A 14,776-nucleotide genomic window follows, 5' to 3' on the forward strand; every position below is an offset into this window, starting at 1 on the left:
TTAGTTTGGCTAAATGCCAACTAATGAAGATGAGGACACAGCGTTGATCTTGTGTATGCCAGATGAGTTGAATCCCTTTCTTTCATGGACTACTCATCTTGAAAATGTCAACCAAAGAATCTGAGTAACAGTGTGAGGAGCAGTTACTAGTGAAATAACCCGAGGTCTGGTGTTCTTTGATGTCGAGTCAGAAGGTTCTTCTTTAGGCACTGAAGATACAAGTAGTATACATGGCCATGAATACCCTCAGACAGAACCTCTTTTACATTGTTTTGCAATATAATTTGTTCATTACAACCCAAAACTCCTTTAATTCCATTATTTCCCCAGAAGTAAACTTTTCTAGAATAAAACTGGTGTTTTTATGTGGTTACTTACTGGGTCACCTGCAGGCTAGCCACTCCGTTGCACCTGGATCAATGTGTCTCCCATAACTACTTCCTCCCGTTCTAGAATATAACATCTCCCTTTGTGGATTACCCCTGAACTCTGTCTCCCTCTCTCTCCCGTCTCCACATCCTGGAGTCCAAGACAGGAGATCACAACATAGAGAAGGCTGCAGAGAGTGTCCCCATCACCTGTGCTTTACCAAGGACCCAGTGACCAAACCAGGGATAACTGGGTGGGCTGTAAAATGGAAGAAGGGAAGGTAGACATGAGGTTTAAACTGAAATCTCTGAATTCTTTTGCTTATAATTGTGATATTTTTTTCATAATAGTAATACTAATAGCTATCATTTATGAGTATTTAACTTTGGGCTAACCCTTGGGGAGAGTGCTTAAATGCATAAACTTACTTAATTTTCATACTATTCTGTCTCCAACCACCAGGCTAGAGTTCTAAAGCATTTCCATGCCCTTACCTTCTCCCATACGTGCACCGTGGAGCAGGGTTCTAAGGATCAGATCAAACATAAAAGGAGACTCATGAAACATAATCGCATGTCCAAAAAGGAAAGGGAGAGAAATTCCAGTGAAGGGTATTTAATATCAGAGAGAAACTGTACATCTGGGGCAGAGATGAAAAGACGGTGCCGGGCCAGCGGAGCCTGACTTGGCCACGCGCCCTGTCATTGGTGGGGCCCCCGTGATGGAGGAAGTGACAGCAACACCCCAGCTGCCCCTCCCTGCGGGAGCACAGTGCAATGTTTGCTTGGTCCAGTTACGCTCCTGGCTCTCTGCAGCTGTGGCACAAATACTCCGTTCACATCTCTCCTAACAAGTCAGGCCAAGGGACTCGCTTTCCCCTCGGCGCAGGGAATGGGTGGCAGGAGCTAGTGAACTGTGGAGGGAGAATAATTCTCGCTGGAAAGTCAGGCCCAGGAGTCTGGGGAGATGCAGGTCTACTTCGTGGCCACCGGTCAGAGATGACATGGGACCTGTCCTCATTCCTGTAACTGTGGATTCTGCAAGGGTGCACATAAACCCAAGGGTAAGCAAGCCCTGGGCCTCTTACAGAAATGATCGGTTTTCTGGACAAGACCCTGAGGATGCGATGGTTTGAGCTGAGTTCTGCCACCTTGCACAGGGCCTCCTGGCTAACGACGGGGGTCACAGGGCGGCTGTCCACCCAGCAAAGACTCCAGATTCAGACAAAAGCATCTTCTCCATGTAACCACCATGAGTCTCCTCGAGGCCGTGGTGGCCTGACAGTGAATATCCCCGAGTCCCTACCCACTGCAACGACCCACCAGAGGGAGGGGGAGAATCCCCTTTCCCCACCCACCCAGAGTAGAGAACCAGCACAGTTCAATCCTCAAAGGTCTCCAGCGTCTCTTAAATAAGCTTTTCCTTTCCATTTTCTTCTTTTAATTATTTATCATCCATCCATTTATTTATACAAATATAAAATAGATTTATATAGATTTCTATAATATAAACTTTGTGAGGCAGAGCAGAGGCGAGGCCAGAGGAGTGGGCCCTCGCTGGCTATTTGCACACGTACTGGTCGACGATCTCAGTGCATTTCCTGCACTTGACGAAGCAGCACCAGTGGAACTTGCAGTGACAGCGCTCCACCTGGACACTCTTGAACTGGTCGTAGCCACGGCCACAGCACATGAGCTCGCAGCCGTCCATGCCCTCCGAGGTCTTGTTGCAGAGGCGGCCCTGAGTGCCCAGGGAGCCTGTGGTCTCGTTGCGCAGGCAGTAGTCAGGGCTGGGGTCCACGTAGACCAGGTCCTCCGGGGTGGGCTGGTTGAAGCGGCTGTTGACCAGCTCCAGCTTGCCTTTGCGGGTGATGCGCATGGCGGCCGCGCTGTCGTACTTCTCCTTCAGCTGGTCCCCCACCTTGCGGAACTCAGCCAGCTGCAGCCAGCACGTCTTGAGGCTGCAGGACCCTGAGACGCCGTGGCATTTGCAGGCCACGTCTGCCATCTTATACACAGCCTGAGGGGAGGAGAAAGAAGGCAATGAGAGGGAGCACGCTGCTGGAAGATGTCAAGAGGGTGGCTGGGGGTGCCACAGGCCAAATACTGAAGATGGCTAATGGTTGGGGAGGTGAGGATTAGTTTTTCAAAAGTATAGAAAGATCTTTCCAGGATCCTCAGTCACCCAAATCGAAAGTGGATAAAGGGAGCACCGCATAGAAAAACACAGGGGAGGCAGTGTCTGTGTCTGATCAGCTATAAGGATGGCATCTGGTGCACTTGCCCTTTCTACTTTGTCCATTTCTTTTTTGTGCTTTTTTTTTTTTTTTTGAGAGAGAAAGGGGGCATAAATGAGTGAGGGGCGGGCGAGGGGTGGAGAGAGACAGAAGTGGGGCTCGAGCTCACAAACCGTGAGATCATGACCTGAGCCAAAGTCAGATGCTTAACCAACCGAGCCACCCAGGTGCTCCCTTTTTCCCATTGCTTATTACTTGAAACTTGTTATGATCAATGTGTCATCTTGACCATCAGGAAAACAGGGATATTTCTATCTTGACCAAAGTCTCAGACAAACAAACACAAACCAGCAAACAGTGTCCAGCTTTTGCATCATATGGAATACAATCGGGGAAAAAAAAATCCAGTCGTACTGCTAGCCTGTCACAGAAACTGCTGGCATGACCCTGGTTAGCAAAAAGCTCTCTCTGACTCTGCCAAATCCCCTAAGAACTAAACAGTCCCTTTTTCTGTGTTAACATTTGGTCCTCAACTCCACAGTCACAGGGGCCTCACCACACACCACACGGTGTTTGTGAACAAGACCGTTTTCTTGCACCACAGCACCCGCAGACCCCCCCGCTGGAGGGACTGAGTGTGGAGGCAGAGAGGTAAGGCCCTGTGCACTGCAAGAGTAGGTCAGTGGGCCCACTAACAGAGGTGATGTATTTGAAAACAAATCCCTGAAGCCACTGAACCACAACAATGTGGAGTGGATTTGAACTTGGGTTATCCCAAATCAAAATTTTAAAAGCAGGCGTAGACCAAAAAGCTGCTTACAAAGTGCTTTTCAATGAAAGCATACTGATGCATTGTGTCCAATAGCCCTGGAGGCAGGCCCGGGTGTACAGATGGCAAGATAAAAATGCAAGCCCGCTGCAAAACATTTTCTTATGCCACAGCTATTGTCATGGACGGAGTCGGGACTCATTTTTTCAAGGGTTTCTCTAGGATTTCTTTTCAAGAGTCCCCAGATTGTGTCTTTATTCAGCACTGCGCAGAGACCACTGCAGGTGCAAGAAATAGCTTAACCATCATCAGCTCATCTTACTATTGTCAAAACTCTTCCTGATTTTTTTTCTGGTGTGGAATTATCCCCACTATTTTGTGGTGGAGGAACTGAAGCTCTAGAGAGGCTCAGTAATCTGGCCAGGGCCACCCAGAAGGGAGTCAGGATGACTAGCACTTTTGCACTCCAATCTTGGGGCTTAAAAACAGCTTAGGGTGGAGCAGGAAGAAGCCTCCTCCCCAGCGTTAAAGGACCAGCACTTGGCTGGCAGCTCCAGGCCCAGGGCATAAAGGAACCAACACCCCATTCCAACAGGCACTTCAAAGACAGGGTCTGCAATTACCCTCTTCTGGCACAAATCCCCCAGTCTGAGCCGGGGCCTGACATTCCTCTGGAAATGGTCCTCGGTTTGGAGAGGGAGGTCAGGCATCTGGTGCTGCTGGAAAGAGGAAACATTAAGAGCCTAAAACCGTATACCCCACCACTAAGTGACCAAGGGAACAGGATAAGCATCTCTACTGGAAGCAAACACTTAGGGAGATTTGGGGAAGGAAAGCCGGAGACGACTCCGCAGAGTAAGAACGGAGCTTTCGTAAAACAAATCCAAGAGGAAGAGTGTCACGGATCTTCACTATGCAGACATTCATTCCACCCTTCATCTATGGAGACACTGTAATATTTGTATATTCAAATAGTTCACTATTGATAATATATATAAGCTCCTCTTACAGGAAAAGGGGGGAAAATCTCAATGTTTGGCCTTTTCTGCTAACTGAAAAAGCAACAAAGTTTTAAAATATTTTCTTGGTTCTACATCTTGCTCCTTGGCAAAGCCCTAAGTCCCTCTTCTGCACTAATGGTGTGACTGAGCTTGGTAACTGATAGGAATGTCACAAGGATTAGGCAGCTTTTATCTGGAAAATGCTTAAGCCCTTGAGTGACAAGGCAGTATCAACCCACTGCTCTTGCCATCGATGTCTAGAATGGGGTTACTAGAGACTCTCAAAGGCCAAGAGAAATTGCTTGCAAAGTATGCCCAAGATTTATTCTGTGGCCAACATGTCAGATCCTAGATAGTCTGTTAAAAAAATGGTTTGGGGCTCCTGGCTGGCTCAGTCGGCGGAGTGTGCAACTCTTGATCTTGGGGCTGTTGTGAGTTTGAGCCTCACGTTAAGTGTAGAGATTACTTAAAAGTAAAATCTTTAATTGGTCGTAGAATACGAGTGCAGGACATTTTTGATCCCTGCCGCCATTTTAGTCTTTCTTAAGGAACTGTTTGTGTAGGTGTGAGAAGGTGGGAGGTGAATACCTTTGGCCTCAGATGGTGATTGATGGCAGAGGCCTGCTCCTCAGAGAGGGGAGAAAAAATAGAGAGGGACAGGAATTCCCAACCTGGAGCAGACAGGAGCAAAGGGAGAGATAAAGGCTGTGGAAGAGGTGTGGAGACTGGAGGAAGGGGGCCCAAAGGCAGGGAGACAGACAGAGGAAGACAGGAAAGGTGTGTAAGTGAGAAACAAGGCAGATGGAAGGAAGGTTTGCCAAGATAAGGGCCAGAATAAACAAACAAACAATTAAGGGCAATAAAATGAGGAGCCAGCAGAAGTGGGGTCAAGACTGTGACTGAAATGGAGTCCAGATTAGGATGAATGCCTAGTCACCTCAGCATCTGCCACAACGCCCCAAGGATAGCACAGAGCAGAGACGGGAAACAGCCTTCCATGAATTTGACCTCTTCCTAGGAGGCAGTACGGGGGCTTTGCTCTGCACATTTGCATGCGCCCACTCATGTAAAGCACAGTGAGCGTTGTTTCAAAGAGCTATAGATGGAATCCCTGTCCTCAGGAAGTCACAGCCAGTGGGATGAGGTAGAGTAAGGAATACCTCAAGAAACATAGCAACTGCTCTACTGTGGTTCAGAGGCAGAGAGACTACTAATTATGGGGGGTGGGGAAGATTTTAAGGAGTAGGTGCTGTTTGAAGTGGGATCTTGAAAAATGGATAGAATCTGGGCATTCAGGAGATAAAGTGAAGATCCTAACCTTTTTTGCCAAATGTCTCATGGTAGATACACAAAGACTGGCAAGCAGACTGCCAAACAGAGACAAAGTCCTGGGGGACAGCGGAAGGAAGTGGCCCCGGAGATGCCCTGAGAATGGAAGGTCATCTAAGACAGTGCTGCTCTCTCTGCTCTGGTTTGTACTGGAGCAACACCCAGAATTCCTAACATCACCACAGATTAATACCACCCCCCACACCCAGATCCATAACCACCCCCCCCAACCCCAGATTCAGCCTCCGGGTATGGGCTTTGTAAGAAAGATACTGGCCAAGTAACCAATTCTAATTTCAACTTGACATCACACTACTGATGATACTAAGTTTACACAAGTGCACCATGTTCTACCAAGCCAACATCACAGATCCCAGTTCCTATAAAAGACATTTCAGTTCCGTTTATTGAATATGTGTTCCTATGAAACATGAGTGGATTTTTTTAAGTTGATAAACTTTTTAAGAAATACATCCATATCTTATTGCTGAATCACCAATGAACCAACATTAAATTTCTCAATTTATTTCTTCTCAAGAAGCTGCTGGCCCCACTGTTTAATGGGTTCATCTCTGGTGTCCCTACAGTACCTTGCAAACTGGCTTGATGCAGACCTGAGTGCAGACAGAGCTCCCAGAAAGAAGTCTGTGTGGTTTCCTAAGAGGTCTGCAGTCCCCTGGCCCTGTGCCAGGAGGGACTCCCACCACCCAGTGCTCAGACCTCAGACCTCTCTAGGAGGAGACCTGGACGCACATCCACACTCCCCTGCACACTCCCCTGCACACGGGATGTACCAAACCAGCAGAAGGAGAGCTTCTGCCCCAGCGAGCCCTCTGGTTTCCTGCAGCAGAGACAGATCATGTCGGGAGCAGCAAAGGGAAGGGGAGGCAGAGCATGTGCTCAGCGGTGAGGCCTTCATGAGCGAGGGGCAGGCAGAGAAGGCCCGTGCTCCTCAGCACACCACAAAGGAAAGCTAGAGCCATCGCCCAGGTATGCTCTGCATGTGCAATAAACCACGCTCACCTCAAACCCCACATTATAGTTTCCACTGAAACGGAGGCTCACCCAACAGTCACGTCTCACATCACATTGGTGACACAGCCTTGAGAAGGCGGTTACCCATCCTGCTTCCACTCATGCACAGAACTGTGTTTGATGTTAGCACTTGCATGTGCTTTTGGATTGGGCTTCTGGATACGCATGGTGGCAGCTCTTAAAAGTCAGCTCTGCTTTTACCTGAGCCTCCAACAAATCATAAACCCTTGGCTAGGTCAAATGGCCTAAACTTCCCACCATCCTATCTGCTCACGTTACAAAGGAAGGGCAGACAAGAACTCTACTCTGTATGCCTGGAATCCTGATGGCAAGGAGCCTCCTAAGTCCCATAGGGACAGATGTCCTGTGAAAAATAAATGAGGTTTATAAAAATTACACCTTCATGTGTCCGTTGGGAAACAGAGCCTTGTGAAATGGAATGGGGCATTAATGCAGGAATCCAGGTCAGCCACGGTAGGTAAGAATCACCATGGTCAGACCTACCCCCTTTTTCACAGCCAGGCCACCGTTCCTGGCTCAGCCCAGGAACAAGCCAGGGACCCCACAGTATGTGTGGAGGTGGGAGAGCTCCAGCTTACCCTCCGACCCGCCTCATTGTTCTGCAGGTTCATGAGTACTCGGCCCTGCTCCTCCGACCCCTTGGCAAAGTTCTTCTCCCGCTCACGGGCATCCACGAACTCCTTAGCAAAGCGGTAGCCATATTCCACATTGTCCCCGCAGCCGCCCCACAGCCAGTCCCGGGGAAGGTCCTTGGGCCGCGCTGTCCGGCTGCAGCCACACGTGGAGAGCTCACCCTCGCGGCAAGCTCGGCTGATGGCGTTCACCACGCCTGCCGCGCTCACTGCGTAGGTGAAGGCCGTCTCCCGGCTCCCTGCAAGAGAAGGCAAGAGAGGTGGTGAAGGATGCCAGCTCTCTGGGAAGGCCCTTCCTTCCTTCTGTCTCTCCTGGACCCAACACCATCGCCTGGGCCTTAATACTCCAGGGGAAATGATGTCAGGAGAAGCACCTTTCACTTCCCATGGCTCTAATGGTCAGAAACTTCTCCTGATAATGAGCATAAATTTGCCTTCTTGGCCCTGTGAACACACACAGTAGAATGAACCCCTCCAGCCTTGGCCCACACTAACATCCATTCCAGGGAAGGGTACATAGCCAGCAGATTCCTAGGAGGCAGACCTAAGTGGAGGGGACAGTGGGCATTAAGGAGTTTATAGAACCTGTGGGAGGAAGATGAGACAGAGTAGCAATCATGGGACCAATAGTAAGACTGTATCCTAACACAAACCTCTCCCTCACAGATGCCAAGTTCTCACCATTCTATGGGCCATGCATCTGCCTTTTTTATTGCTGCCATTATCTAGCTAGATAGTGGCAAAGACCAGGAGTAGAAGTGAACCCGAATTACAATGTCCAGGATCATCCAAGCTGTTTCCCTCTGTCTTCTATGGGGTCCACACTGCCTCCCAACTCATGAGCACTGGGAAACCACATCTATAGGACCCTCAGCATGGTCTCTCCAAATATCCAAATCACTCCCAGTAGAAAATCTGAACTGTATTCCTCTAACCACTTAAAAACTCATATGATGTAGGAGCGCCTGGGTGGCTCAGTCGGTTGAGCGTCCAATTTGATTTCGGCTCAGGTCATGATCCCAGGGTTGTGGGACCGAGCCCCACATCAGGCTCAGCATGGGCTGTGCACTGAGCATGGAGCCTGCTTGGGATTCTCCCTCTCTCATTCTGTCTCTGCCCCTCCCTCACTTGCATGCACACTCCCCACCCCCAAAATAAATAAATAAACTTAAAAAGAGATCTTACTGAGATTAACAGAACAAAACAAAAACACAAAAAACTCCTGTTATGTTCCACTTCAATAAAAAATGTTATGAAAAAATAATATTCAGCCACTAGGGAAATGCAAATCAAAATCACAGTGAGATACCACTGTGCACTCACGAGGATGGCTATAATCAAAAAAGCAATAGTAAGGTGCCTGGCTGCCTCAGTGAGTACAGCATGTGACTCCTGATCTCGGGATTGTAAGTTCAAGCCCCACAGTGGGTGTAGAGATGACTTAAAAAAAATAAAAGCTTTAAAAAAAAAAAAGGCACTAGTAACAAGTTGGTGAGGATATGAGGAAGCTGGAATGCTCATGTAGTCCTAGTGGGAACCTTAAGCTTTGGAAAACAGTCCGGCAGCTCCTCACAAGGTTAAACACAGAATCACCATATGACCTAGCAATTCCACTCTTAAGATATATCCAGGATAAATAAAAATACACTCACACAAAAACTTATACATGCATGTTCACTGAAACATTATTCATCATAGCCAAAAAAATGGAAAGAGCTCATATTGTCCATCAGTGGATGAATGGGTAAACTCAAGGTGGCATTATCCAAGCAGTGGAATATTATTTAGCCATACAAAGTAATCGAGTGCTGGTACAAGCTACAATATGGATGAACCTTGAATCATTATACTGAGTGAATTTTTTAAAAGATTTATACTTAACATTATACTTATATAATGTTACTCATTATACTCATATATACTCATATATACTCACTATACTTAACATTTTTTAAAAGATTTTATTTTTCAGTAATCTCTACACCCAACATAGGGCTGGAACCCACAACCCCGAGATCAAAAGTCACATGCTCCACCAACTGAGCCAGCCAGGTGCCCCTAGCATTTGGTATCTGTACTGAACCAGATACAAAAGACCACATAGTGTATGATCTCATTTATATGAAATGTCCATAATAAGAAAATTCATAGAAGCAGAAGATTTGTGATGGCCTAGGGTTTCAGCAGAAGGGGAGGGAGGGAGAGTGATTACTAACGGGTATGCAGGTTTTTTCATAGGGTTACGAAAATGTTCTGGAATTGGACAGCGGCGATGGTTGCACAATCCTCTGAATATACACCAACCTGTATGTACTCTTTAAAATGGTGATTGTACAGCATGTGAATTCTGTTTCAGTAAGGCTGTCATAATAAATACCACTCATAAAAACTCAGGTATGGAAGAAAAGGGCTAGGTTCTTAGCAGGAATCTGAGATCCAATCTTGATCTCAGGGATTAAACTAGGCAGAATCTTCTGTTCTCCATTTCCTCCTCTCTTGAGTCTTGTGGTCAGAAGCAGACATCCCATAATCCTGTCTTGGCAGGTGGACAGGGAAGTGACCTGCATTCATCAATAGGTCTAGAGTGATCTCTCAACTTTGCCCTATTTCTCAATTGTCTGGGCAGGACACGGTGAAGCTTGCAACCAGACCAGACTGGGCAAGTCAGTGTTTCTCAAGTAACCAGGGGTCAGCTTCTGGTCAGATGTGGACTAGGAGCCACGCAAGAAAAACCCAGGTGATGCAGGAAGTCACTCTCATGATTCAGCCATCAAGCTCGACATGTAGTCAGTGCTGAAACCACTGGAGCTTTATCTAATCTAGGGTAGTCAGACTATGAGAATGAGCAACCAGGATGCTAGGGTGACCAAAAGGCCTTTAGGGAGGAGGGCCTAGGCCCCTCTTTGAGGGAGCCATGTCTAAGAAGTCTTGCTAAAATGGAGCCTCAAGCCCCTGACTGGGCCTTCTGGGACAGGAAGGAGCCTCTGATCTGCAGCCCAATGACAACCCACCCACCGTGAGTCTTCCTTTCACGCATTTTTCAGGGGAGCAGGCTGGATTTTCAAGGCAACCCATCCCATCCCATCATCTACTAATGACTCTACTCACCAGAATATTCTTTCTTACAGTAAGTTGAAAAATGCCTCCCTATAACTTCCACCCACTGGAGCTACACTGTCTAATCCCTTTCCGTTTGACAGCCTTTCAGCTTTTGAAAACAACGGATACGCCTTTTATGTTTTCTCTTTTCCAGGCTACACGTCTGATTTCTTCCTCGGTTTTTTAGGAAACATGCTTTTCAAAGCCAAATCACTCCTCCCAGAACTGCCTTTCAAAATAACGTACCCGCAACTGAGCGTAATACTGCAGCCACTATGTGCTCTGATGGTCCTGGTCTGTCCTGATGGTTTCAGATCCCAGTCTGTCCTCAAGTGGATTAGCTGTCCTTGCAATTACTCTGCCTCTTTTGGTTGGGGGCATCATTAGGTACTGAGTGTGGGTAGCTCTGCATTCAGGGGGAGCATTTGGGTCCTCCGACAGGCCTGGTTAGTACAGACCATAGTGCCATTCCCAGAAAGCAAGACATGATGCAAGGCTTCAGAATGGACGAGCAAGGTGGGGAGTTTCTCTATATGTGGAACAACTCAGAGTGGAAACTCAAACCATCTCAAGTAAAAAGTCTAAGAAACCAGCAGCCATGGAACTGCTGGAGATACCTGCCATCTATCCCCTAGAAGGAGACAGCAGGACAGTTCCATGCTCTCTGTCTCTGCTCCACACCCACTGCCAGGAAGGTGCCCCCATGTTCCCCTGACCAAGTCTGGGGGCAGTGTCAGTAGCTCCCTCCAAGCTACTCTGCTGCCCTCTGCTGGTGGAGTCTTGCAGCAGCTTCAAAAAAGGCAGGACTTTCTGGCAAGTTGTAACACAAGATAGCAGACAGAAGACTCACTAGGAGCCACCCTGGGCCCAAGGGGATGACTGGAGGATAACTTCCTGGGTAGTATAAGTCTGTCTGCAGGGAAGCTACAAAAAGAAACTGTGGAAAGAAGGCAAGCGGAGGGTTCCATTTGTAACAGAATAGCATACAGAGACAATGGTAGGATCTGCTTTCATAGGTCATTCCCCCAGTCAAATCTGGATTCTTTCCTGAAGTAAAGCTCAATTCTTGGCCTTCACTCAAACAAAATTACACATGAAAAGGATCTAGCCAATGTCAGGCACACATGAGGTCCCAAAGAAACAGGAGTTCCCTTACAGTGATTAGTGGATGCCTCTCTCTATACCTGGGTCTCCTACTTTCCTCCCCCAGAACCCAGAGCAGGCAGTGCTGCTAAGACTTCACCATATACCGAGTGTATTTAGAAGAATCAATAAACTACAAACAATTCTCACTTAACCCAAGTCCATTCTTTTTTAGGAAAACTGCCTGATAAGACTGTTGCAGGAACACATGAGAATTCCTTGTATGGCCCTTGAGTGAATACTGAAGGAAGGAAGAGAACAGCAAGGTTCAGAGCATACTTTCCCCTGGTCCTCGCTTGTCAATATGGGGCAGGGGAGGTAGGGAAAAGGGTCAGGAAGGAGAGGTCTTCCAAACACCCTGCTTGCTGCTAAAAGCATTCTTTGGGGAAAACTCAGCCTCAGGTAATTCCGGAATGCCATCCTTGGAGGAGAAACTTTTTTGGGAGAATGGCAGACAGAAGAATACAGTGCTCTAACACCTTCCTTTTATGGCCCTGGGGATCAGACCCAGTAGAATAGGGCCGGATTTCTCAATTTCTTGCCAGGGAGAGGAGGATTGCATTTCAAAAGGACCTAAAACAATTAGACCCCAGATCACACCTCCATCCAAGCAATAGGGCAGCCAGAGGGTCCAAGTGGGAGAGGGGAAGGGACAGGAATCCAGGAAGAGGTGGCCTCTCCTCTTTCTTCTGGGTCTGTCCCCTTCCCCCACTTTCACACACATCCCCTTTGGAATGAAAAAGCCAGGACTGGATCTGGGTCAGGTTAATGATAGCTATCAGCAATTTGGCTCAAAGTTTCTATCTCTCTCAGGGTCCAAGTGGAAGAGGCAAAAGTCATACAGGCTTTTTTGGTTTTCTACCCAATGCTGCCACCGGAGCAGGAGCACGGGAGCTGCCCTGCGCTGGGGCGAAGGGCAGTGGCGGCAGGCAGTCTTGCTAATCCACTCTAACTCAGCTCGGCTGTTCTGCCACCTTCCTCGAGTGAGGAAGTTTGGTTGTCCCAAACAGGAGGAGGCCAGCAGCGGAGCACCAGCTGAGCACTGAGCTGTGCCACCCACACATCATCCGAGACTCTGCTTCCTGAGTGCTTCCCCGTCGCCTTGCACACTGCTTCCCAGCCTCGAGAGAACTGGACGCTTGTGAGGGCTCTCCGCACCAGTCCCGAGGTACTTGCACCCAGGCCGGGTGAGCCCAGTTCCTTTAGCCAGGCGGTGTCTGGGAGGCCTCTTACCTATCTGCATGACTCTCCCGAAGACAGACATGTTGTCCACGATGCTGCAGTTCCAACGCCTCTGCCGGAACTGGTACTGGCATTCCTTGATGCCTGTCTTGGCTCCCTCCCCTATGTAGGCCATGTGCTCCTGGTACAGTTGGCACAGCTTTCTCTGGCCAGGGGACAGCCCGGGAAGCTGGCTGCACACGGGCTGGGCACCGATGATAAACACCTCGGGTCTCTGCACCGGGTTCACAGCTAATGACCTACAGCAGAGATCCAGAAAGCGGAAAAAAGGCCAAGGAGTGAGCATATGCCATGTGCAGCATTAAGTCATTCATTCAACGCATTTATCACACACTTTCTGTGTACAAGGCCCTGTACTAAGGGCTTGGGAAGAAAAATTGGTAAAACAGAGCACCTGCCTTCAAAGGGCAACGGAGGAAAACTGAGGCACGGCCACAGATGACGCGTGAGATGTCAAATGCCAAAGGCAGACTTGAACTTCTGCATCCACAGTGATCAGATAGAGAAAGAGCTCTTACAGCTGGAGAGAAGCTTTTACAAGGCGATGGTGTGAACCGGGTCTTAAAAGGGGGAGGGCGGGGGACAGGCAGAGAAGGTGACAGAGAGGGCAGAGGACATTGATTCCAAACAGAGGACAGAAACGGCCAAACCTCAACAGGAGAGCACGTGACTTGTTCAAGGGGTAGGGGCGACTTGTTCACTTTAGCCCAAGTGCAGGATATGTGATGGAAAGCGAAAAACTCCTTGAAATAGAACTCCCCTTATGCCTCGAAAACAGAAGCCAATTTTCATACATCACAACATAGTCTAAATGTTTTCGCTTCCATATCCCACCCACAAATCCCCTAACCCACTCTATCAGTTCACGGGCTCTCCCTTTGGCTCCATCCTCTACCAGATATAGTAAAGTGTTCAGTTAAATTTGCCATCAGAATAAAAATGTGAGCGGGGCGGGGGGGGGGTGCAGACCATGCAAAATAGGTGGGGTGTGCCTGCCATTTCCATGTTGACTTGGCAATGACATTAGTCTTCAAAACACAAAAGAAAGCCACGCACAGTCCTGCATATCTCTCAATTTCTCATCTGGTCATCAGACTTCTAAAATAGGAATTCTATTCTCCTTGCCCCCACCAGAAAAAAAAAAATCAATATCCTTATTGATCCAAGAGCAACACAAGAGCTATTTCTAACAACCCATGAGGACGGAGGAAGGTCCAGGAAAAGGGGAATGCAGACAGGATCAGAGGAAAACACCAGATGAACTAATCCTTTATTCTTGGTGAACCTTTACCTCTGGGGGCCTGTGAGAGAAAAAGCTGTCCTAGTTTTCCTGGGATAAAAGCAGTCCTCAGGATTCCTACGAATAAAGGAATGATCACAACACACGGTGACCCTTCTCCACATTTAATTACCAAAGGAGGCGTAGGTTGTAGAGAAGGACTTCAGCCCCTCTCACTCACCACCAGGAGCTGGCTTCGGCCGGAAGCTGAGCCCAGCTGGACAGCAGTGCAGCGGCGAGCAGCAGCAGACTGGGCATGGTCGGCCTCGGCCTCGGCCCTCCCCAGTGCCCTGGGAAGACCCCGGGGGCAGTCGGCTTCTGAAATGGGGCTCCCTGGAGAAAGCAGAACAGAGAGAGAATCAATGTGGAAATGGAGCAGATGAGGCAGGACCAGGGGAGAGGAGGAGGGAAGCACAAAGGATGAGCTCTGGGTGGGTCTAATGTCAAGTTCTGCTCTCCCCCCCCCCACCTCCCCCAAAGAAATTCAGCCTCTTTCCAACCTCCATTTCTTACTGCTACTCTGCTCACCATAGGAGCCTCCACGTCTCTTACCCCAAACTGTGGGAACCCTACTCAGGACCTAATTCCAAAGGAAACAATGAGCTGAGAAACTAGAAAAGA

The 14,776-nt window shown here is 48.4% G+C and overlaps 1 protein-coding gene across 1 annotated transcript; it reads right to left on the reverse strand.

The window, feature by feature from the left end:
• Positions 1-1,929: 1,929 nt before the first annotated feature.
• On the reverse strand, positions 1,930-14,428 carry WNT5B (Wnt family member 5B). Its single transcript, XM_047067321.1, has 4 exons — positions 14,337-14,428; positions 12,868-13,115; positions 7,339-7,631; positions 1,930-2,388 (listed from the first exon to the last, which is right to left on the reverse strand). The coding sequence occupies exons 1-4, from the start codon at positions 14,411-14,413 to the stop codon at positions 1,930-1,932; spliced, it is 1,077 nt and encodes a 358-aa protein (XP_046923277.1). The 5' UTR covers positions 14,414-14,428.
• Between the last annotated feature and the right edge of the window lie 348 nt (positions 14,429-14,776).

Source organism: Lynx rufus, unplaced genomic scaffold (assembly GCF_022079265.1).
Source record: "Lynx rufus isolate CCGP_SWC_20201006 ecotype Redwood Valley unplaced genomic scaffold, mLynRuf1.p SCAF_7, whole genome shotgun sequence".
Lineage (NCBI taxonomy): Eukaryota > Metazoa > Chordata > Mammalia > Carnivora > Felidae > Lynx > Lynx rufus.